This window comes from Falco naumanni, chromosome 1 (assembly GCF_017639655.2).
Source record: "Falco naumanni isolate bFalNau1 chromosome 1, bFalNau1.pat, whole genome shotgun sequence".
NCBI lineage: Eukaryota > Metazoa > Chordata > Aves > Falconiformes > Falconidae > Falco > Falco naumanni.
Window position 1 is genome coordinate 87572485 of NC_054054.1, and position 24581 is coordinate 87597065.

Genomic DNA, 24581 nt, shown 5'->3' on the forward strand with positions numbered 1-24581 from the left:
ACTTTCAAGCATTTGTTAATAAACAGTCCTAGAGAAAAAATAATATCCAAATATACAACCCCCTGTGGCATCTGTCATTATAAACAAAAGAAGGTTTTCATTATATATATATATATATATATCAGGGGACTATTTGTGTAAGAGAAGCAGCTTTTGAGGGCCCCATCCACCTCCCACTGAAGTCCATCTTGCATCTCTCATTAGGTCATTGGCATATGATTTTTCTTACATGTAACTAGTAAGATGTTTGAATGAGCAAATGTAATTTTTACTCTCAGCATATTTTTTTTTAACAACGTAGGTACACTGAGAATGAACATCTGCAGAATCACAGCACAGAGCCTTATATGAAAACAGCAAAAGTAAGATTTGCTTCTAACAATGATCCACAAGTGCGGAGGTACCTAATGAAATATACAAATTGTGCAAATGTTCAGAGCAGTGCTGTCTCGCTGTGGCCTTTCTCACTTGACAGCTTTGATGTGTCAATTAATTTGTCTGGATAAACTAACCTAGCCTGAAAAAGGTAGTGCTGGGGAACAGAAGGGTGCAGATTTTTCAACACTAGCAACCTCGATGGTTGCAATTTGCACCCCCAGCAGATAAAATCTTTGGCAAGGAAATGCAGATTACTGAGACTAATTCAGGATGTTCTCGCCATCATAGCTACAACTTTGCCTGCAGCCGACAGGCGCTTGGGGTGGGGGGGTCGGGGAGGAAATTCAAGGTTTCAGCCAGTTCTATAGGGAACAAGCATTTTGATAGGTAACTATACAACAATGCAAAGACAGGCCTTGTGTCTCATACAGCTTCACCACCGAAGGAGGCTTGTTAAGTTCAGAGCAAACTATAGGGCTTATCTGTTCAAGCTTTCTGGAACAAACGTTTGATGTTCTGGGAGCACCTGAACTGCAGTACATGCAGTAATCCTGCCACACAGAAATACAAGATGGGTAACAACTGCATACAGTCCTTACTTCTTTAGGTGGCTATAACGTCTTACACTCCGCCTGTTAGACCAGGGGAAAGACTGAGCCTCAGCAAGCCATTCCCTCCAGCCACCAGCACTACATCTAGCTAAATTGAATTAAGACTTTGTAGCTTTTTGCATTTTGGAAGTTTTAACAATGGAAAAATTATCTGGCTCATATTACCATTGTCTTGCCTGACATATGGTGGTTATTACTCCAGATATGCAGAGCCTAATGATAAGAGATGCCTCTTATAAGTGCAATACACTCATTGTAATCAGGCACTACGTTTATCTTACCACATTACTGCGTCTCTGGGTCTTGTACAAGCAACACAAAATTGTTGTGAGGATCTATCAGCATCCTGCATCTCAACTATACTTTTCAATATGATGTCTCATTTCCCACTGATGTTAACAGGGCCAAACTGAATCCCTGGCTTGAAACCCTGAGAGAAAGACCAACAGCCATGAAAAGTATTTGTTACTATTACAATAAAGTCTGCTTAAAAAAAAAAAAAAAAGGGCAAGAGACAGAACGCCACTCATTTTGAGAGATATGGCAACATGTCTGTAGGATGATGCTCTGATTCCAGTTTTACAGGTACCTTTAATGGCAGTAGGGTAAGATTAAGTAATGATGCTCTGCCAAACAGTACGTGTGGGAGAAACAGACGGCAGATGTCCAGCCACTTAGGCCTAAGCTTTGCGCACCAGACTGTGGAATGGAAACACGTGTGGATATTTAATTGTTATTCAACTACAGGTTGCCTGGATTTATGAGTCTGGGAAGCACATATGCTGCAGTGAGAAATGAGTGTTTATTAACACAGTAGCTGCGCTGGCCTTTCCCGCAGAGAGGCAAAGCACTCCTGTCTATAGAAAATGGATTAAAAGGGGGCAGCGTACCACTCTCATGTCCCATTTACCTTTGTGAAGTGCAGCTGGATAAATGTCAGTATATAGACACATTTGCATCACGAACCCTGAACAGCTTTTACTGCTGCTTGTCACACACAGTAAAAACGCAGCAGCTGTCCTCTTATGAAATCCCAATCTGGAGAAATGTATACCTAAATAAGGGACATAAACAGGACTCCTCCTTCAGAGACAGCTACATGGATACACAAGGATAAACCCTTTAAGAGCTGGATTAGGAAGATGGGACCATTGCCCTGTATTCAAGCATTTTTCTGATGCTTGTTGCAGCAATATTCTGTGGTTGCTGTGAACGTGTCCCCTTTCCTCCTTGGTTCTTCTTCCACCACCCTTACCCATGACAACATCCTCCTGGGCTCCTGCAGTTCTGTTCAGTCCTTTCTCTGCCGTGTGGGCTGGCACAGGTGGATGACCTCCCTTCACCTATCCAGTCAGCCTCCCTGATCAGGCTGTGTTGATCTTGTGCCTTTCTGAGGGTGTCACTACCTATGAGGTGAGGAGGGAGGTTAGGCACAGAACAGCAGTGAGGTATCCCCCAGCACACGCCAAATCTGCAGCAAAGATCTGACTGTACTTTTCCCATTCATTGCAGTTCCAGTCTCCATTCCCACGACATCAAACTCTCCTCCTCTCCTGGGCTAGGATATTTTTTTCTGAAATAATTTTCTTACAGTTTATTGAGCTGCATGAACTCAAAGGGCCAGACAAGCACCAGACCTATACAAAGAAAGCAGCAAGGCTGGGAGCAGAAGCAGTATCCCATTTGATACTAGCAGTCCATTAGATTTGCCTCAGCTGCCATGCGGTATCACTCCCTAAGACTAGTTTCATCTGTGAAACAGGGAGGGTTGATGTCACTGCTGAGAAGCCTTCAGACACTTCTATTGCCTTTGCCATCCTCTGCTGCACTTTTCTCTGTTCTTGAAAAATACAGAAACAAAATAATTATGAAGGCAGTTTTATAGTGACTTCTTTACCACCTCCTTTCTGCTCATCCTCTTCCTCTCCTATTTCTGCCATTTACCCTTCCCAAAATCTTTCTGCTCTAATTCTCCATGCTCCTGGTGACCTTGTCCTAACATGTCACAAGCAGCTTCTGATCTCTAGAAATGCACTCCTGATCCAGGATCTTTTCCTTTGCATACACACTACACAAGCAAGACAGACAAACGCAGGCCTCCTTTCTCAGGACAAGCATTTAAAAAAAAAAAAAAGGCATTACACAATCCACAAGACATGCGCATTACTCACCAAAACAATCATGGGTATCCTATTTCTGCAGCCCTGCCTCTCAGTGCTTGTTTCCTTCCAGCATCGTACCCATGCACCGAAGCCAGGACCCAGTAACAACTGCTATGTACAAACCCAGTGCCTGCAATGGAGAGGACCTTTTTGTACAGCTATAGTAATCAGCGGAGGCAGTCCTACTGTGAAGGACAGAAGTATCTTGCCGTGTTTGTTTTGTGATGTGGTCTGATCAGTTATACTGTTGAACTAATAAAAATTACAAGATAGAGGCTTTCCAAATGGAATCCATTGCTAACCATCGTTCATTATTCTTATTCCACATATGTTAAGAAGTGCGCATTATCTGGTACATCAAGACATAAGAAACAAATAAATGCCTTTATACCGTAAAAATAAAAAGCCCCCAAACCTTTCTAGAAATACTGTAGAAACATTCGCATCCTCTATTTCTGTCTTTTATAAAAGGCAGGCTGTGTCTTATTATCATCAAGGAAAAAGTAAACAAACGTAATTTAATCAGTTCTGTCTTTCATTGATTTGCATCAGCAAGAATAAAAGACAAAGGCAGAATGGAAAACAGCAGCTTTGTGCTAAAAGTTTGAATGCACAAAATACTTCTTTCTCCAGCTGTCAAACATTAAAAAATGCTATGCATACCAGTAATAATAAAAGTGTCAAACAACTGACCACAATGGAAATCACAATGCTTCATTAAAAGCTCTAAAGCAGAGTAGAAAAGCTTACAGCCATTTGTTAAACAGAGCTAAATGCTAAGATACCTTCAAAAAAATGTCAGAAGATGCTTTCATCTAGCCTAGTCAGGCAGATAAATATCTCCTTGTTTAGTTCAGCTGGGTCTTGGAGCTCGCACAGATTCAGCAGTAACAGCTGTGTGTCCCATTTGCTTTCCTGAGGCTGGGGCATCTCTCAATAAAACAGAAAAGGTTAATGTCCTTTCCAGCACTCAGGCCTTCATTCCACGGGGTGCAGGGATATAATCAGTAATTTTGTATTTACATATGTAATTATGTATTATTTGGAGAACCTAACCTATTTGTTCAGCTGACAGGCGATGTTGTGATAAGGAATTTCAGCAGACAGGATATTTATAGACCCTTTATCTCTACGTACAATCAGAACTAAAATGTCAAACAATACCCCGAATGAAGGGTTGTTTCAGTTCAACTTTTCTCCATTGTTGCTTTTCCCTTTTTTTTTTTTTTTTCCCTTTTCTCCCTCTGTCTGGTTACTGCCTAAAACTTGGCAGTGAGAGAAAAAAGGGAATGTGACTCACACCGACAACTTCATTTGCTGTAAGAGACCTCAGTAATTGCTCTAACCCACTTACAGGAAAGCTACCCCTCCTCTTTCTCTCTTCCTCCACCCTTGGAGAGACAGAGGCCATACTTGTAACAGGCACAGCCGGGCTGATCTCAGAGGTCATGCTATCACTTATGAAGTAACCAGGCCTCTTTCTTTTCACTTTTCTTCTTCTGGATTCATGTTAACCCCTCACAAGCTCTTAAAGCAGCCTGAGTTTAAGGGGCATCTTCCTGCCACGGATTTCTCATGAACCTAATAACCAGCATTTCCAAAGGACTCGTGGCTTGAGCACAGCAGGGTTGAAGCAGCTGCTCTCACAACACACACCAGCTTGGCCGCCAGCACCGCGGTGCTGGGATAAAGCTACTGAGGAGTCAAACAATTGGTGCCTTTTCCTTTTTTTTGTAGGGTGGGGGCAGGGGACGGTAAATAGGAACAGGAGAAGAATCAGCACAGATGCCTATGCAGCACTCCACCAAAATGTATTTTCATTTTTAATTACATAATCAACATAATGAGAGTGGCATTCATAGTGAGGTGGCGGAACAGATGGCAAAGACTTAGTTTTCAGCAAGACGTTAATTAACAACTCCTGTTTCTGCTAGAAAAGGGGGTTTGTTCTGCTCTAGGAGGGTTAAGATGGGTGCTTACTACGCAGGACAAAACTCGGTTTCCAAACACAGATTTGTGATCTTTTTCCCCCCCCTACATCCCTGTTGAATTTCCAGAATACTCTTAAAACACAGCAATGCCCTACATGCAAAGCCTTATTAAAAACCAACACAAGTTTGGGTCCTAGCAGTAGCTTGGGATTCTCCTTGCAAACACTTCTTCATGCTCTGTGGACACACCAATACAAAGAGGAAAGGGAAGAAGAGATAAAGAGATAATATGATTAAGTAAGAAAGTTTTCTGCAATTTAGACTGCAGGTGAGGCTTGTGTAATATACAGCAACTCCACAGAGATATGGTTAAAGTTAAGCTTTCTTCGATGCTCTATGTGAAGTTCTCTCTCCTCTTTCCCACACAGACTTAAAATCTTCAGCACGCTGATGCAGCTGAGTTGGAAAGAGCTATCCCAAAGGGGACTAAAGCAGAAAGTAGCTACGAAAGATATTTATTAAAACCACAGGCAGAGAATACATCACCCAGACACAATGAGTAGGGAAATAGCACACGCAGCCGAAAAGTCTAGCCTCTATTTTTCATCTGATAAGCTGGCTGGACAGCCAGGCACACTGAACAGCCCACAGACGTCCAGCTCTTCCCTCCCTGTGCTGCCAGGTGACTGGGATTGCTTTCTCCTGCTTGGCATTCACCATCAGAGGCTCTCCAGAGCCATACACCTCAGTCTTGCAGAGGCCTGTGGCCCACATTCCTCCAGGGATTACATCCATCCCCAGCAGGAGAGAGGGAAGAGAGATGCAGGCCAAAAAGGATGGGCAAGCGGTGGGGAGGGAGGAGCCGGGGGAGGTGGGGAAGGTGCTAGCTGTAGCAAATACCAAGATGAACACAGGCAGGAGCTGGAGGACAGTACTGCAGGAAAGGGAGAAGGGAAGCAGTCACACAGTGTAACAATATTATATAAAATAGGGCAACAGGGCATCTAGATTCATCCGCTGTGGAGCTTGGAAATGAACCTGTTATTCCCACGTCTACAACACTCATTCCTGTGCTGCCAGCAAATATCTAACAGCTGACAAGAAACATCTCTGCCCATTCTAGTGACATGCACATCTAGAAAGGATGCTTTTCCATTACTCCCACTTAACTCTGCGCAGGCAGTTGATGGCTGTGGGTCTGTGCTGTAAGCTGAAAATCATGCTCCTACCCATTACCCAGGGGGAGTGAATGATACGGTTGCAGATGATTTTTCATTTTCTTTCAATGTGTGTGTTAAAAACACAGTTGAGATGAGTTAAAAATTACATTACATGAATATTGTGGTTATGAACTCAAACATTGAAAAATTAGTATATGCCTGAACTATGAATGCCTGTTCCACCTTTACAGCAGCTACTTTAATTCAAAATATCAGGTCAGGCTCCTACTTTAATTCAAAATATCAGGTCAGGCTCCTGCACCATACTGCAATTGGCTATAAGAAAGTGCATCCTGACATAATTATCCTGAGAATAACTAAACATGCAGAATTGTACCTGATTTGGGCCTCCACCAGCTCACACTGTATTAAACCAGAAACGGGCCACAGAGAGGAACTCAGTATCTTGCATACATCAGATGGCAGAGATTCTTTGCAGGATAATTTTCAGAAGCGCCAGATATCACTGAAACTGTGCTTAGGAGGTGCAAAGTAGAGGAAAGAAAAGAACTCAACAAAATTATATTCTGCTTAACCTGTCCTCCTTTTGCAAGGGTTAAGAGGGAGATGCGAGAATCAACAGAACTGCTTTTGTACTTATAGCTACTTTTCTGGGAGGAGAGAAGGGTGACTAAACCCCTTTGCAGATATTACCTTAAAAAAATAAAACCAACATAACAAGAAGTTAACTCTTTAAGCAAAACCAAAAAGAAAAGCAACCAACAGATGTACAGACAAGCACTGACTTCAGTGGAGCTACAAGGCTGAATTTGGCTTGAATCCTGTGAAGTACTTCCAAGGCAGGAGTGTACAGCATACAAATGAGCGTTAAATAATTTGCATCATTAAAAGAGCTCTGAGCAGCTTCTCTGGACTTTGAAAAAAGCTAAAGCAAACGCACATTGTTTGAATACCATTAGGGACAGTCATTAACTAGCATTAAGACATCTACAGTATCGACACTTAGTGCTGTAATAAGAGACCCATCCTCCTTTCCAGGTTATTTTCTTTATCGATTTGTAGAATTTCTTGTACACAAGATTTAGAGTGACACAGAACTCAGCAATTCATGTAGGAATACCCATTAAAGAACTATACAATTACTTCTTTTTTATATTGCATCTTTTAATTTTGGTTTATAGAAACGAAGTCCTGTTTGTTTGGTGTGGATACCATATAATTTGGTGTTTAAATTGTCTATCAAAGAAACAAAGACACAAATAGGTAAATGGATTTATCCAGGGTGACACAGAAGGATGCAGTGTAACAGAAACAGACTAAAGGGTCTAGATGCCCCATTTCCTGATTTAACTTTTTAATTTGACCAGCTCTAAGCAGAGCTGCTGTAGGACTAGGATAAATTGTGGCCTCATACTGTATCTCAAATGCTTGAAAACATATTCCAGAAGTAGCAGGGACAGTACAGAAGAGGTCAGGTGAAGAAGGGAAGTTGTGCAAAGAATCCAAGGTACAATATACTTTAATATGGTTGAAGGTATTGAAGTGCCAGAGCTGCAGGAGCTGACGGGTGATGGAATACTGAGAGCTAAATATGGGCAGCAAAGTGCATAGGGGGAGGCAGGGGCAGGCAACAGCCTACAAGCAGTTGAAGGGGAGCTGGAAGGAATCTTTAATGAAGGCAGAAATCATTCTCCGTGACTCAGAATATTGGTATTCACAAAGAGAATTGAGAACAGGCAAAAATAAATAAAGCTGAAAGCAAAACCCAAAGGCCAAATCCCTCTCAATAGCCAGAACACTGATATAATCTGAGCAACCAAACAACAGGTCCTTGTGAAAACCTCTCTCCAGCTACTTCCTGCACACCAACCACTCTCCGAGGCTGGCGATGGCCGCCAGCAGCTCCCACTGCCCCGGCCGGGAGCTCTGCAGGCGGCTGCTGGACTGACACCATTTCCCTTGCAAAATGCAGCCCCGGTGGTCTTCCCCCCACCCCCCCCAGCCCTTGGCTTCCCCGTGACATCTCAACTAGCGCATTGTGTAACTTCACAAACTTCCCTTGAGCCCTGCGCAGCTCAGCTCGCCTTTCATTAGCTGCCAGCTTTTGTACATGTCACAGGCACACACATCGGTCACTGACAGATTCAAAGTCACAGCAGTTTTATTTATGAGTGGGTTTATGCTAGCCAGCTTCCACATCCTGCTGCCATCAGCCTCAAATGTATGCAGGCAGCATTCAACTAAAAACCCAAGTTCTGCAAGTTTTACAGTGAAGATGGAAAAACAGATTGGGGGGGGTTAATACAAGCATGATGGTTTTTGCCTTTCTTTTCTAATTTTTCATTAAAGACTAGTCAAAGAAGTTACAGTTATATATGCTGGAACAGAGATCAGTAAGACTGAAGAACAGGAAAGACTTCCTGACAGTGAGATCTATTAGGCAATGGAGTAGCCTCCCAAAGGAGGCAATGGGAGCACAAGAAGTGCTTTAGCAGAGCCAGTATTAAGTGCTCCAAGTGATGCAGCCAACTCCTAGAGGACTGCCATGAGACACACGGCCTTCAGCAGCGCGGGACGCCTGCCATTAGCCTGCTAATGCACATCCTGGCTTGGCCAGATCATTGACTTAAGATTTCATTAACAAGAAAATATTAGAAGACAATGGTCTAATGGTAGGGGCAGGCCTTTGCAACGTATCCTCCCATTGCAAAAGGTGATTATTGGCAGGGGGAAGAAATGAGCAGTTTCCAAGGGTATTTGTATTAGGGTTTATTCATTAACCTTTCCTTAAACTACTTCAAAGTAAAAAATACTGAATTGTTTGGATCCTCCCTCTTTCTCTTTTCCCCTGCAGAAAACAGCTACTTTCCAGTCTCCTGCTAGCATCACCAAATAAGTTAAAAAAGTAACAGCCACCTGTTACAATGGGGATTAAGACTGAGAACATGGATCCTTAATTTCTTTACCTTAGAAGGCACACAAAACCAAGACACAAACTCAGGTGCTAAAATTAAGGCAAGAAACAGCCTTATGAAACATTTTCCAGGAGGAGGAATATTGGGGCGAGGGAGAATTGATTACACTCTCTTTCAAAAGGTTTAATGTCAGTCCAAAACCAAGCACTTGAAATGCTGTCCTTGTTATCTTTTGGTTGGCATATACTGCACTGTGCTAGCAGGAACATTGTTTCACCGGTTCAGCCCCTAACTTCCAAACACTGTATTTAGACTTTGAATGTAACCTTAACACTGAATGTCCAGGGTTCGATGTTTATTATCTTCACCACTCACCAGTACAGGTAATCAGCTCAGATCTGTGGTAAGAGGAAGGTCTGTCCATGTACGATTTGATATTTCTAACATTTTTAAGAGATAAAAATCCATTGAAGGGTGGGACAGAGCAAGGGAGAGGATTACTCTTGGTTTTTAGAAGCAGACTCACCAATGCAACAACAAAGCCTCCCATGCTGTAGAACCAGACCTTTGCCTCAACTGCAATGTTTCATTTCTTCAGAAAGGTGTGAGACTTCAGGTGACTGGTACGCTAGAAAGGGGGAATTGGCAGGGCCATTTCAGTGTCTAACTCATTCTCCCACCTCGAGTCCCTCAGTAGCCGGGGTTTACCAGGAGCAGCACTAAAGCAGCTGTGCTCCAGGGAGTCTTTTGGGAGCCAACACTAAGGACACGGTACCTTTAAAGAGCAATGACATTTGGCCAGTTAAGTCTGTCAGGGAAAACTCTTGACATGCGTCCATGCTTCACCCCATGCCAGTCATTCCAGCTGCTGGAACAGTTGTGTGGTATTAGCTGCATCAACAGAAAGCAATTGGGTGAATTATCTGATGTCAGTGGCCCAACTCGCATTACGTGCGCCTGTCTGTAACCCAACAATTACATCCATCGTTAGCAGCTCAGCTTAATTATAATGCAGAACTTCTTCAAGCATAGACTTTGCACAAGATTTTAAATGACTATAATTAATTATACAGAAAGCCTGAAGTGTCTTCTGGTCCATTGTTGAATATTTTTTTCCTTCTCCCACACTGACACCAGAACTTGGTTCTGTGAAGAACTGGGCTGTAGACTACAAGAGAGGGATCTCTTCTAGCCTGATAAACACGCAGCAAAATACCTTTTATGTCTTCTATAATGAGAGAGGCTTCAGATTTTTTTTAATCTCAGCTAAGAGATGCAAAAAGGAGTATTATTCTAACCTATAGTTGTTTAGTCCCACTCGTCACATGAACGATTTCTTTCCTGCCTCCCATTTAAAAAGCTTTTTGCACTCTCCCTTGATTACTGCTGCTGGCTGCTCTCAGAGCTCTGGTGTATCAGACAGCTGTACCCCAGCCTGGACAAACTACTTGCATTTTAACTAGCAAAAAGCAAGACACAGAATCAGTGCCAGAAACACTGCACCTTCTTTAAAGATACAGGGAAGGAAGGAAGGTATTATCATGCAAAGAAACCTTTCCCACTCAGCTTTCCCACCTGCAAGACAAAAATATTTCGGGAGTGAGACATAAGCAGCAGGCGCTCTCGAACGGGCACGGTCAGGCTCTGCTCCCTGGAGGTTTTGCTGCGTGCTGGCCAAGGCAGGCGGGAGCCCTCTAGGGACAGAGCCCCCCGCGCCGGGGGAGCCCTGGGGCACCTGGCCAGCTGCTCCCCCCCAGGCCCTCCTGCCTTACCTGCAGCCCGGAGCAGCTTCCTGGCCTGAGCCAGGGCTCAGAAGCCGGAGGTCTACGCGGAAAAATGAGGCCGGTTAGAAGGAGGTCACAGGCTCTCTTCCTGGAAGTGCTCACCCTACCGCCTGGAACATGCTGTGGGAGTCAGTCTCTTTTCTATCGTTTGTGCAACCTTTGTCAGAGAAAACAGAACATCACCACACTGCAGGCTGAAGTACTGTTGCTAGTCTGGCCCACCACAACATAGCTAGAATTTTTTCTTCTAGGCTACGCAAAAGACTTGGTTTTGTTTTACTGTATGCCTCAAGCATACAATGAACTCTTGTATAAAATGAGCAGGTTTATGTTTGTCAAGGCACGTTCAAAATATTTCTTTCCAAGAGCTACTTCTATTTGAAGGCTAGATAACAGCTGCACCATTTAAACATTTAAATATTTTCTCATTCTAATGAGAACTTAAGATTCCTTCCAAACAGCTCAACATAAAAAAGTGAGAATGTGGCAAACCCAAACTTCAAAACATTTTAAGTCTGGTTAAAAAAGGACAACAACCAAAAGCAAAATGCAAGTATCAAAAAGCATCTAACAAGACATTCAGAATTAGCTGTAGTCCAACAGGTAATAGATTCTGCTAGATGTCCAAAACAGAAAAGTTCAAGAACAGCTTAACACTTTGGAGAAAAAAAAAAAGGGATGTTGACTATAGGATATCTGCACAGTGACATATGCAAAACTGCATTATCAGTTTGGTGAAACAGGTAAATATCCATTATAGTCTCCACACAATCTGCAAGCAACTTTCTGCATGACATTCAAGGTCACGCTTGATTTCTTAAAAAAAAAAAAAAAGAAAAAAAAAGTAACATGAAAGCCTGTAATCTACATTAGTGCTACTTGAATAGCAAACTTTATCTAGATGCAGAAAATGTTTTGTCTGGCCCTCCACAAAGAGCAGGGACATGTGAAGTCTGCATTACTAGAGGAAAGGCCGATATTCTTAAAAGTTCTCCCAGGCTCTGAAGAAGCACTTCTGCTCACTCCATTTCCCAGGTGTAAAGGACAGGCATTTCCAGACTGACCTGGTGGAGCTGAAGAATTAATTTCTGTATAGCAGCCTCCAGGAAAGTTTCATAGAGAACCTGGATGGAACCAACAAATCCTAGTTAAGGTAAACTGAGCAGCTCTACATGATTTATAGCCCTCATTTGTGTTGTTACAGTCACTAATTCAGGCTAAAACAAACATCTGCCTCATCACTGCTATTATTTCATTACTTTCTATAGTCTAGGAAATAAGTGGCTACAGATTCTACAGCACATTGTCCGCAAATACATCAAACGGGGGTGGTTAAACAGGACATGAAGATTTCTTATTTCTTGCTCAAACAGTTGAGGTGGATAATGCTTCTGTGTCACAAACCCCATCAATGGCATCAAAGTTTAATGTCATGTAGCTTTAAATCAAAGTTTTACACTCATTTCCACAGGCTTATTGATTGCTTCTTGCTCAAACCCACCAGCAACAGAGACCGCAGATGAGTGATAATCACAGAGCAGAAGATTGGCTGTGAGCCCCATGCTCAACATGGTCTACTGGAGATCTGCTAGATGAAAAAGAACACATTCATCAGTAAGATAGCACAGCCAACAAGAATCAGCAACGTCTCAGTTTCACCTCCTACTAATCAAAAGGAGACAGTAAAGTCAATGCTGAGCACCAGCAAGGAGAAACAAGAGTGATGTCCAGTCCTTTTCTCAAATGCAGCTGGAATGGGCTCAGATCTATAGGAAGATGGCACCCTTCGTTAGGAGGTACCAAAGATGCCTACAAGACACTGAAGTGGTTTTGTTCAGCTCTGTGTGATCAGCACAGAGTAGCTGCAGTAGCCTTTGGAGTGTAGAGTTACCTGGATGATGGATTTCTGTAGTTGCTTTACATGATCATGAAAGAACAGCAGCAGTTAGTTGTTACTTATGCTCCTTCGTGAGCATAACCTAACTTCTAAGTTCCCTAACTGCTGCTAAACCTAAGTCAGACAAATCCCCAACCTACACTTTTCTGAGAATTTGTTACTTTTCTAGAGGTTATTACAAGTGAGTTTTCACCCCTGGAATTCCTACTGTTAAAAAAACCCAAACCCACCACCAAACCCAGAAAACATTTAAAACTATGAAATGAAAGCTATTTTCAAGAGATTTGAAGTTTTACCTGAAGTAGGTTCAAGTATGCCCACAACATGTTGAGCAGAATCTACCTGATGACTGATTACAGTTATCTTTATTTTTGTATTTCAAGAAATATTTTATCTGCTTCCCTCTGATGCAGCACCCTGGGCTCTTCCTAGAGTTTTATTTTTCTTCTTCACTAGGATAAATACAATAGCATTTAGACAAACCACCTAAAAGACTGCATCTCTGAGACCCCCAAGACTGTTAAAGCTTACTTTTTTCAGGTCTCTTATCTCTGTCCTGCTCTCCTTACATCTTCCTTTCCTGAGGATAGGAACACCAGCACTTCAGAAACAATCACAGAAAAAGAAAGATTAGTTTAGCTTCCAAGCCATGCTTAAATTTTGAAAGTTAACATCTTTCTCAAAACTTCCCCTGTATTCTGCAGTAAATTAACCCTAACGTACTCCAAGAATTCACTGTCCAGCCTCCCACTTTGGCAGTTAAAGATCACTTCTTTAATAAGTATGCAAGTGAACAACAAATTGTCATGATCTCTGCTGCAATAGGGTCTTTCAGATCACTATCCCATTACTGTAAGACATTAGATCATACACCTAACTTAACCTGCATTATTACTTTTCCTAGCTGGTAAAAAGAATAAAAGAAAACTAAGATCAAATCAATGAATTAGAGGTACACAGTCCATTTCTAAGATGGCTTTAAGTGACATCATCTTTTAAAGTAAGCATGCTGTGTGATCCCAAGATTGTCTCCTTCTAGTGCTTCCACTGGTCTCTTCCCAGAAAGGCCCTATGGAAGAAGGTAAGATTTGGTGACAGGGTAACCACTCAAAGATGTGTAATATGACCACCGTGGATCCAGCTACTTGGAAGTATTAGAATGAAAAATACATTTAAGAGAAGAAACAAGCAATACTTCAAATCACGATACTTTATTAATACTTCAGAAACATCAGAGCATACAGTGGAGAGTTCTCCCCACCTGTTCCCAATCACTGCTTTGAAACAACTTCTTGCAATATGCAAACAGATACATGAGGCACTGTGTGAATACAAAAGTGACAATAAAAAAAAAAAACAACAATGAAACCTCATGCAATACATACATATATATATATAAAAATATGGTAATGTAGCATAATACACACGAGCACTATTAGAACAATCCATGTAAATGAATGTACAATATGCATAGCATTTAAGGATCAATGACAACAGGTTTCTGACTGTGCACAAAACCAGTCAGCTTAAATAAGAGTTTTAAGATACTAGATAACTGGTTAAGCCACAGCTTATAAAACCTGCTGTACTGCAGCTTTTCTGCTCAGGGTCACGAGTGCAGATTAGCATACAAAATAAATAAGGACTAAGATTCTACAACACTTGGCTAACAGCTCCTATTTCAAAGTCACTGGCCCTCTTACTTTCATTCAAGGTTCGTTAGCCAACACAGTGGCAAGAAATGTGCCTAAAGCAACAGTTCTGCTCTTGTACTATTTTAATACTGATAAGAACACATTTTTAAGTCAGCAGGAGTAGTTACAGAAGTCTAACTTACCACTAAATAAGTACAGGATTGAAGATACTGTACAGAGCAGACACTGAAGAGTTACACTGACTGAGAGGTTGATTAGCTGTGTGGTATGCTGCAGTTACCAACCTGCCTGTTCCGTCAGCTAGGGCAAGAAAGAGAAAGAACTGAAGCGGTAAAGAAAGTTAGAAAGCTCCCCCCCCCCCATTCTAAACAGTGCAAATGTCTGAACACACAAACTGCAGGAACAAGGAAATACAGAAAAAAGACTCTTTCTGAAGTCCTGTATTCAGGATGAGAGCTACTGTTACCTGAAATAAGCTTAAGTATTCCTGCAGAATAACACGCAAATAACAGGGTTTTCTTCTTACACATCCAATACTGGTCAATGCCAAAGACACAACAGTTGTTGTAATCTCTTATCTTCCTAGCTGACATGGTACTTTCTACACTCACGGTGTTGCAGACCTCCAACTCCAAAGATCAGATCACATTCACTGAGAACACAGATGAAATTAAAATTATAAAGTGGCAACTAAACTGACTTAAGAGCTAATGGAGCTTACAGTCTAAGAGCAGCATTTTGGGGAGGGGGGATGACAATGTAAAAGGACATAAAAGATAGAAGAAAATTGGGAAGAGAGTAAGAAGGAGACAGAACAGGACTGACTTTCAGAAAAGGTATTTGAAAGTACTTAATTTTAAAACTTTACACTGGCCTTTTTTTGCCAGTATGAAGTTTGAACCCCCAATAAAACAAACATCTTGCTATTATTAAACCCAATGAAAAGGGAAAAAAAAAAAAAAAAAGGAAAAAAAGGGGAGAGGGAGGAGAAAGCAGCCTTAATCATCCAGTATTAAGCAGAATGCCTTTTAACAAAGTTAGAAAGGGCAACATGAAAAAGAGGAAGTCATAGTATTTCACTGCCCTGAGAAGGTCCCCATTGGATCTCTCTAGTTTCCCAGCAATTATCTCTTCATCCTTAGACATCCAAAAGGAACCATCACTCATTAGATAAAAGGATAAATACTTCCTGCGGGGAGCGATGGTCACACCTTCCAGCTGTTCACCAAAGTGACAAACCTTCCACATGCCACACAAATGATAATGAACTTCAAGATCCGCTAGATCAGGGAAGACTGATGTTCTTGTGTGTGGAAATCCAGAACCATTTAATCATTAGTAAGTCCAGTACTTGCTATATTAATATCTCCTGGAAATTAGTAATCGGGCGTAATACTTGAGAGAAAATTCAATAATCATAATCTAACTGGTTACAAAGCCCAGATACATTCAGCTCCTTAGAAAGTTAAATATATCTTCTCTCTTCAGACTGAAAAGCACATAACAACAAGACATAAAACCCTGACTGAGAGGAGTTTGTTAACAAAATAAAGCAGACATTACAAAGCAGCCAAATTCATTTGCTTAAAACAGTGATTTTCAGCTGACAGTGCACTGCCAACTCTTCTAGGTTGCTTTTTTTCATACCATTGTTTGCATTCCAAGAAGCTTGAAAAAATGTCTTTTCTTATTGATTTTGTCCTCTTCTGTTTGACAAAAGCTGCATCTTGCTGAATTTTCTATGCTGCCAACACAGCTGTCTTTTGTTTATTTTTGTGTGCACCAGCAGCCGCATGCACAGCTTGGAAAACACATTAAACTAGCAACATTGATCAGTTTGTGGGGAAGTCTCGTGTGAGTGTTCAGGTTCTGATGGGTCACACCAAAATAAAGGTTTAAGTGAATCTCTCTAACATTTTGGTTTCCTGTTCTATTCAGATAAGGTTATTGCAAGAGCCTACCAGTCCATTTTAAGGTAGTATTTTAAGAAGGTCTATGACAGATAAGCGTTCAGGTCCAGACTCTCCCTCATCTCTCCATTCGATTAGTCCTCAGATGACATGACTGATACCACTAAAAATAACTTTAGATAAAGTAAAATCCAGTAAATGTATTACAAACAATCAAAACATACGCAGAAAGCAGCTGGCTTAGCTCTTAGAACTGTCAATGCTTCAAAGCAAATGCTCAAGAGGGCTGGCTGTTTTAGTGGGCTCCATTTAGTAAAGCAGGGAGGACTAGCCCCTTGGTTTTGGTGCTGTCAGTTTTGGAAGGTTATGACTACCCTTGGCAGAAAGCCCATTGTTTTCCAGCCCAACTATTCAAATGCGATCAGACCTGCTAGAAACGTGTGCTCATAGAGCATACATCACTTAGCGTACATTGACAAGTTTTGCACTCATTTGAAAGCTCATTTTTCTCCCTCTCCAACCCTTCCTGAATGACACTTTGTCCATCAGGAGTTGTTTGCTCCTCAGAAAGGGGGAATGGACTATTGCTTCCTAGTAGGATTTTGTCTGATGGCACAGGCCCAGTTGTAAAAGGGACAGTAAAAGAAGTAAGCAGGGAAATTTAATTCAGGCTTAACTAGAGCTAAATTACATATGAATCATCTGCAATCTGCTCTGTTGTGGCTAACATCCCCCCGCCTTCTCCATAAAGCATTTGCTTGATACTTCAGTACTATAAGAACAGAAATAGACATATCTGGTGCTGTGCATTAAGTACCTGCATCCACAAGAGTATGAGTAATTTAACCAACAGAGTCTCACTTACACAAAGAGTGGAGCTGCAATCTGAATTTATACTTCAAGCAGCTCAATTGTCTATGGCCTTTACAGTTTAAGAGTTTTTTGTGCAGTGCCACTTAGAAATACCTGTGTTCCTCAGCCACTTGTTTTGGAAGCACCTTTTTGTTAAGTTTTTAAAGGATTGCCTGGGAGGGAAGTTTTAACCCCAAACAGCTGCTTTAAGCTGTCAACCCAAAATGGGTTTTCCAGTGCAGGCAGCCAACTTACCTCCAGAATTCAGAAAGCAAGAGAAGCACTTTTCCCAACAGCCAACAAAAATATGGAAATTTTAGTGGCTTTTCATGAAAGCTAATAGCAGTGGAAATGCTTTTAAAAAGAGCAGTATCTCATCTGACTTTGAATTCAGATAAGTGTCTATTAAATGCTATTAAAGTCATCACTGTGATTAACACTATTCAACTGCCAACTCTGCTGTAACCACTCCGTGCCCAATTACTCATCTTCTGAGAGCTCACCAGCCGTATCGATTCATTAACACACTTCATGGCATTTACTCATGGCAGCAGTTGCACGGTGACCAGTAACTGCATATACTGAATGCTCCCTCTTAGCACTACCTTACACATAAGGATGCTTAGAAAAACCCATTTAGCATCATTAGCTTCCAAGACAGTGTTGAGGGGTCACAGTAAGTCACCTCGGATGCTTTTACTGTGATTCCTTCCTTGGCTGTTTGAAGACAGCTACCACATCTGAGTTTTGCCTTTTTAATGGGTGTGTTTCCAATCCTTTCAAGCACTGGTATTTCACTCGAAAGAACTGACATTTGTAGCTCTATTTTCCAGCCCACTTCCATTTTAAAATAGGCATTAATAATACTTAAATGCATTCCTGTCTCTCTCTTTCACTCCTCCATCACTCAGAGGGTGGATTTTACTTAATCTCCCTCTGTTCTAAAAATTTTCCTGCATTTCTGTCCTCTGTATTCTCAAAAAAAAAACACCCAAACCAAGCCCCCAACAAACATGATTTGTAAAACTGTAATCTTGTCTATGTCAGACCCAGAAGACTTCACTGTCTTAGGTGTGTTTCTTCGTAGGAGAGGGTGGGACAGGGAAGGGAAAGAAAGATAGAAGTACGAATTAGCCATAAGCAAAAGAGATGCTGGATACCCACTACGCAGCATGACTAAAGCTAGTCTTCAACCAAACACAATAAGAATTTAAGTGTGTTCTGTTTTAAAAATGCAGGCTCCTTTAAAGAGCAATTTTTCTGATGCTGGATGTTAAAAATACAGCAGCAAACATTCATTTGGAGTCTAATAAAATATGAAAATACTTTTATTTTTCATTGAACATTTGCCTTGAATCCTCAGCTAACTTCTGCAGCTTCAAGGATTTTGGCTAGACTCAAGAATTTTGTTGCAGATCCATCAGGAAAGACAACAAGGAAACAAGCAAATTAGTTAATTTGTCATTAGTCAATTTGACATTGGTGGACAAGTGTTAGTATATTGGAGATGACACTGGGAAGGCCCAGAGAGGTGAGAGCATTCTCTCACCCAAACTACATACTATTTTTAACCAAAGGAGGGCAGGAAAACAGAACAAAACAGCCAACACCAGAAATCCAAGAAGTTTTAAAAGGAGAGATATAAGAAAAGCTAATGTAGCAGATTAGTACTGTAAATTCAAAACGTAACACCGTTCCATATTTTGAACTACACAGTTTAACTTCATACCTTCTGCTAGAGCTCCTGTCCCTCTCTCCTCACCACTCATACTAGTGGCACATCTTACAACAGTATTATGCATTATAACTGGTGGTTTCTAAAAGTGGTATCAAAGTTACAAGTGAAAAAAAGTGGAGGTTGCCTGGTCATCCCAAGAGAAGACCATCCTGATGACCGTTTTCAGTAGAATTTTAGAAGCGCACTTCCAAAATCCATACTTGCATTCTGTGTCACGCTTTCATTGCTGATTTAACATCAAATTAAAATGTTGATTTTTCAGTGTTTTTTTTTTTTTTTAAAAAAAGACAGACATTTCCGTAGGTTATGATCAGGCTGTCAAGAATAGATAAGACATCTACAAAACCAACCTTCCTCCCAAATAGTATTTGGAATTTTACTGTAGACTACACATTAAGACTTACTTATTCAACTGACAGGATACAAACTGCCATTTTTGACCCAATTACAACTCCTATAGACCCGACCAGACCTTTCAAAGCTAGTAAGAAGTTTCTGAAATCTGTATGAGTTCCCAAAGACTGTTCCTATCCACTCACATCTGAAAATGAGGCACTAGGTCATTCTGAATGAAAACATCTATATAAGGGAACAGCTTCTCAGAATGCAGAATTTATTCCCTAGAGCACAGCTTAAGAATTAAAATATTTGATTACCACAGACAGGATTCTAAAAGCCCATTTCACTTAGATCCTATTAAAAAAAAAGAAATCTATCATATTTTGAAACAAAAAAGGATATTCTCAGATAGCTATAAGTATCCATTGAAAGACCTAAGACCTTTTCCTCTGTAAGGCAAATCTGCCCAAAAAAGTTTGAAATAAAAGGATCATTACAAAGAGTTTGGCTTGTTCACCTTCAATGTTTCAGGAAATTTGGCAAGTTTCAGAAATTAAACCATACTATGAAACCAAACTTACCAACATTTCACATCTCCCTTCATGAATACAATAGCTTCTCCCTCTCCTGATAAACCTCAGATAACAGTGGGAACATTAATGAGAACTATTTCCAAGACACCAAGAGGCACTAGTGGTCATCGGAATTTAGCATAACACTGAATATCTGGGTTAGAAATTAAAGAGATAGGAGGTGGTAAATCCAAAGGTATTACAACTGAAGTCTAAAGGCGTCCTTAGCTCAGGTAGGTTCACTACAAAAATTAATACCTACCCTACCAGGGTGCCATCACAGAAAGCCTTGCCCACGTTATTTTAGGACAGCAAAATGTAGGATGGAAAAGTGCTTGCAACCTTCTCAGAGGAAAAGCTCCTGTTGTTGCCCAGCAAACAAGGAAGCCACTGTCCAAGTTGCTATGTAATGAGATGGTAGCTCACCGAGGTGTTTCTCTGTTAAACCCTACAATCATCCACACTAATCCAGCAAAATACTCAAGTCGCTCAGGTAACTGCACTGCCCCACACAGCTAAAGATTCAGAGACACTACGAACATGAACTGTGCTGCTCTGTTCTTCCATTTAGCCATTTCAACTCTTCTACCTAAATTTCCTCCTGAAGCAACATTAATGTTCAACACATTTTAATCAACAGGACTGACATATTGCAATGCCATGTGCTTCTAAATTAGGCATACAATCTTGCTGCCAGATGTAAAGTACTTTTTGTTTAGATACAGAAATTACTAACACATTTACCATTGAGCCTTCAGATCTTGTTGAGTCCTGCTAGCCAGGCAAGACAAAACACAACCAGAGGCTCCAGCATGTAATGGATCTAACAGTCGCACAACAACCTACACATTCATTAAAATTCTTTCATCCTCACCTTAGCTTCACATCTCCTTAGAAAGTTATTTAGGCCCCAAAAGTTCATGAAGTATGGCCAAATTAACCATCTATTAATCAAAAACTGTTACCAAACTGTTTCTAGTTTGTTTTATGAAATTTTCTTGTGAAGGTCAGAAGTGTATTTGTTTTTAATGAAAGTTGTAACAAATCAGACCATTACTTTATGATTAACTAACCAGAGCTTTTTGCATGGAGCAGGGGGTAAGTCACAGTAAGTATTGTGAAGCTTTTACTACAAGCCACAAGTTCTGGCAACAATGAAAGAGATGTTTTCCTGAAACCTAGTTCCCACTAAAATAATTCACAAAAATGAAACATTTAAGTGCATTAAACATTAGTATTAATGAAATAAAAAAAGGTCACATTTTAAAAATGTTATAAACTGGCTCACCAGAATACGACAGGAAGCCAGCAATCCTTGGGTGAAATATTTAAGGCACTTGAGGGTTGTCAGTTTTTAAAACCAGATAATAAAGACACAGCCACTTTAAAACTCTAATTTAAATAAAAACCACAATGAAAAAAAGTAACACTGCAAAAAATGCCTCCAACTGTACAGTTCAGTAAATAAACAAATAAACACTCAGAATAAAAATAAAATCCTCATTTGTTATAGTACACAAAGAAGTGGCAGAAAGAGCAGATTTAACTGCTACAGCATACATACTGTAAAGATCTCCCTCAAATACAACAATAAGGGTCCTTTCCTCTCAGGTTGCCAAACAGCCAATAAAGTGTGTTTGTTAGGGAGAAATAATCCAGTGCAGTTGAATATTGGATTCCAGTTTATAAACCAGAGCATCACAGAAAGCAGCCAATTTTGTATTTGCCTGGGATATCTCCAGTTTGCTTTCTTGCTCTTTTTCTGGAGCATTCAGTTTCATTTTCTCCTCTCCATACACAAAAAATTAAATGTCTCCGAATAAAGAGACCACATCATTCTTGTAATATCATCTTTGGTACAAAACAAAAGCAACTTACATAGCATAATGTTGTAACCCAGTCTCTTGCACACCAAGTGTGTCCCTACAGACCACACACAGCAACAAGCTTTTCTGTGATGGTGACGGCTCCTCTCCTCCCAATCTCCAAAGTAACATCACAAGCAAATACAACATACAACATTCTTTTTAAGCGCTAATTTAGATTTTCACTCAGAATTCACAAACAGGTATCCTCACCCATTAGTTTATACATACTATGGTTTCTTACCACTTCCAGGGCAGAGAGATATGACCAGCAGCCCTGAGACACACTTTAGAATTCTGCTCCCAGAGACGATAGAGCTGTACAAATCTCCACATCTGCTCACAGTTTTTTGAAGGGAGAGGGAAGGAAGGAAAAGACAAATGAGAACTCAGTAAAAGCAGTCTTGCCTTTCTATTAAATGTTTGTCCATTTGTCATTTTTTTCCTGATACATTTTGCCTATTGTATTAGAGGCTTCTTCAGTGGAAGGCAGCTCCTTACGTGAACTTACTTGAACGCTCTGGATTAAGCAGATTTCGTCACTGTGTGGCTGCTGCCTCACAGCTGAGGAAATTAAAGGGTGAGCTCCGAACATCATCACCAGCCCCAAGGCTCTTAGGGTCTTTGAGACAGTCTGCCAAGATGTCCTGAGGATCCCTCAAGAACACCACTAGAACAGTGATGTTATCACTGGATCCGTTTTCCTTTGCAGCAGCCACCAGTCTCTCTGCTGCTTTGAGACCCACTCCTTTGGTTTGCATTAAATGATCTAGGACCAAGTCTACAACCTCATATGGCTTGATAGCATCAAAGAATCCATCACAGGCTAGGAGCAAGTAATCTTCAGAACCAGTCAGCTCAAACGAATCTCCATCTGCATCACCAGAGATATAGGGTTTCTGACATATGTCACCTAAAACAAACAATCAAAAGAAAGGCTTTAGTACTTCAAATGTCAACAGTTACTTCTTCACCCACCAATTGTTTTTTTCCGTACTCAGGGACAGCCAGGTCATATTCCAGAGGTACCTGATGCACGGTAAGAATAGTGAAAAGCATGGAAGGCCTTTTTTTCTTTATAAACACTTGGAACCTACCTAAATCAAATGGGTTTCTAAGAAGTTACTCTAATTCACACTTTCCTAATTTTGCAGGGAAACTAAGAAAATTATTTTGATATTTTTTCTCTCTGAAATATATTTGTGCCAGGAGGTAGCCAGGCTTTCATTTTGCATGGATGCCTCTTGTACAGCCTTCAGAATGCTATGAAAATAAGATTTTTCTTAGCTATCCAGATATACAGCACAACGCCATAAGAATCTCCTCATTGTGTTTAGTTCATCAGTTTCATATGGGCACACCTATTAAACACGGGCTGCTATTGATCCAAATTATTATACATTAGTATAATACTATTTACTTCCACTCATGCATTACAGTTATCTACTGTACTTACCCAGGGTCTTTTCTCTTTTTGCCCTTAATCTTATCTAATAAGATTCTGAAAAATTACAATTAAAATGACCTAACTTGCTGGCTATGTGTGATTCAAAGGAGCAATCTGCAATCTGATTTAAGTACTGCAGTCAGGAGAAAGATATACTAAAGTGGAGGGAAAAAAAGCCACAAAGCAGAAATTCAGACACATAAAGAAGGCTAAATGAACATCTGTCACTTCCTCCACCTTTACAAATTAAATGCTCCACATTTGTTAAGCTACTGTAGAACACAACAGTATCAGAGACATTTACAAAAACCAGAAGATTTAGAAATATAAAAGAATTAGGACTTTCATGGCTAGTATGTAAAATAAAACAATATTCTATGCTTATGGTAAAACCAGTAAGATTATACAGCTGCAAACTATGCAAGTGATATACCTGTAAGCTAGCCTTATGGCAAAGACAATGAGTGGTTTACTATTTGGTCGATGCTAAGCAAAACTTCATTCACAGTAAACATACAGTCTCAGGTGGGGTGTTTCAATCAAATTTAATATGAACTATACCAATTTTGATGGTTTATCTTACCAATTGCTCTGGAAACAGCCAAGGTACCATTAACCCGCCAGCAGTCCATATAGGTTACACAACCACCCAGAGTCTCAATACGTGCTCTCTCATCCTGAAAGAGAGTAAAATACAATTTTTATACTGAAAGCCTTCCCATGGCTTACTGACCTTGCCGTTACCCAGTCGAGGGGAAAAAAAAGACAAAAGTAAAAACTAAGAGCTGTGTCAGCTTCTGTATTTATACTATGAATATAGCAAACACACCTATCAGAATCTAGCTGGGAAACATGCACCTAAGATTTCTGGATACAACCCACCTACTTCGCAACTGTACCATGGCTTGTCCACAAAACCACAAATTCTTGATTTTTTGTATCATGACGTTCTTTCCCATATAGATAGGTACCCTTTCCTGCCACTTCTTCTCATCCCATACAACAAGTGGGTAAATATGTAAATATTTGGAATGAAAAGCAAGATAACAAGACTATGTAGAAATAGTATTTGCATTGATCCTCCTTTAATTACTCAGTTATTACAAATATTCATGCTATGAAGGCAGAGTCATGCAATGCTATCTGAACTCACAAGATCCCCATCAAATTTCATTTAATAAAATATCTGGCTACACAATACACTTTAAGCCAGTTAAGCTAGTAGATTATCGTTAGCTTTTGAAAGATGGTATAGCATATTATGAAAGACTTGCATTAAGCTAAGATTTTACAAAGCTGTAAGTCTCAAATTAGTAAGTTAATTTGTAACAGGCAGTTTTAAAT

At 40.5% G+C, this 24581-nt stretch overlaps 1 protein-coding gene across 4 annotated transcripts in view; it reads right to left on the minus strand.

Moving 5' to 3' along the window:
- Positions 1–14051: 14051 nt before the first annotated feature.
- Positions 14052–24581, minus strand: part of PPM1F (protein phosphatase, Mg2+/Mn2+ dependent 1F) — a 28070-nt gene continuing 17540 nt past the window's right edge. For 2 of the 4 annotated variants that reach the window (XM_040603371.1, XM_040603348.1), the window contains exons 6-7: positions 23821–23914; positions 14052–22703 (exon numbers count right to left, since the gene is read on the minus strand). In XM_040603371.1, coding sequence (XP_040459305.1) covers positions 22330–22703; positions 23821–23914 — 468 coding nt within the window. In that variant the 3' untranslated portion in view covers positions 14052–22329. The remainder of the gene's footprint in view (positions 22704–23820; positions 23915–24581) is intronic. The other 2 variants (XR_005829272.1, XM_040603357.1) reach the window with 2 other exon arrangements.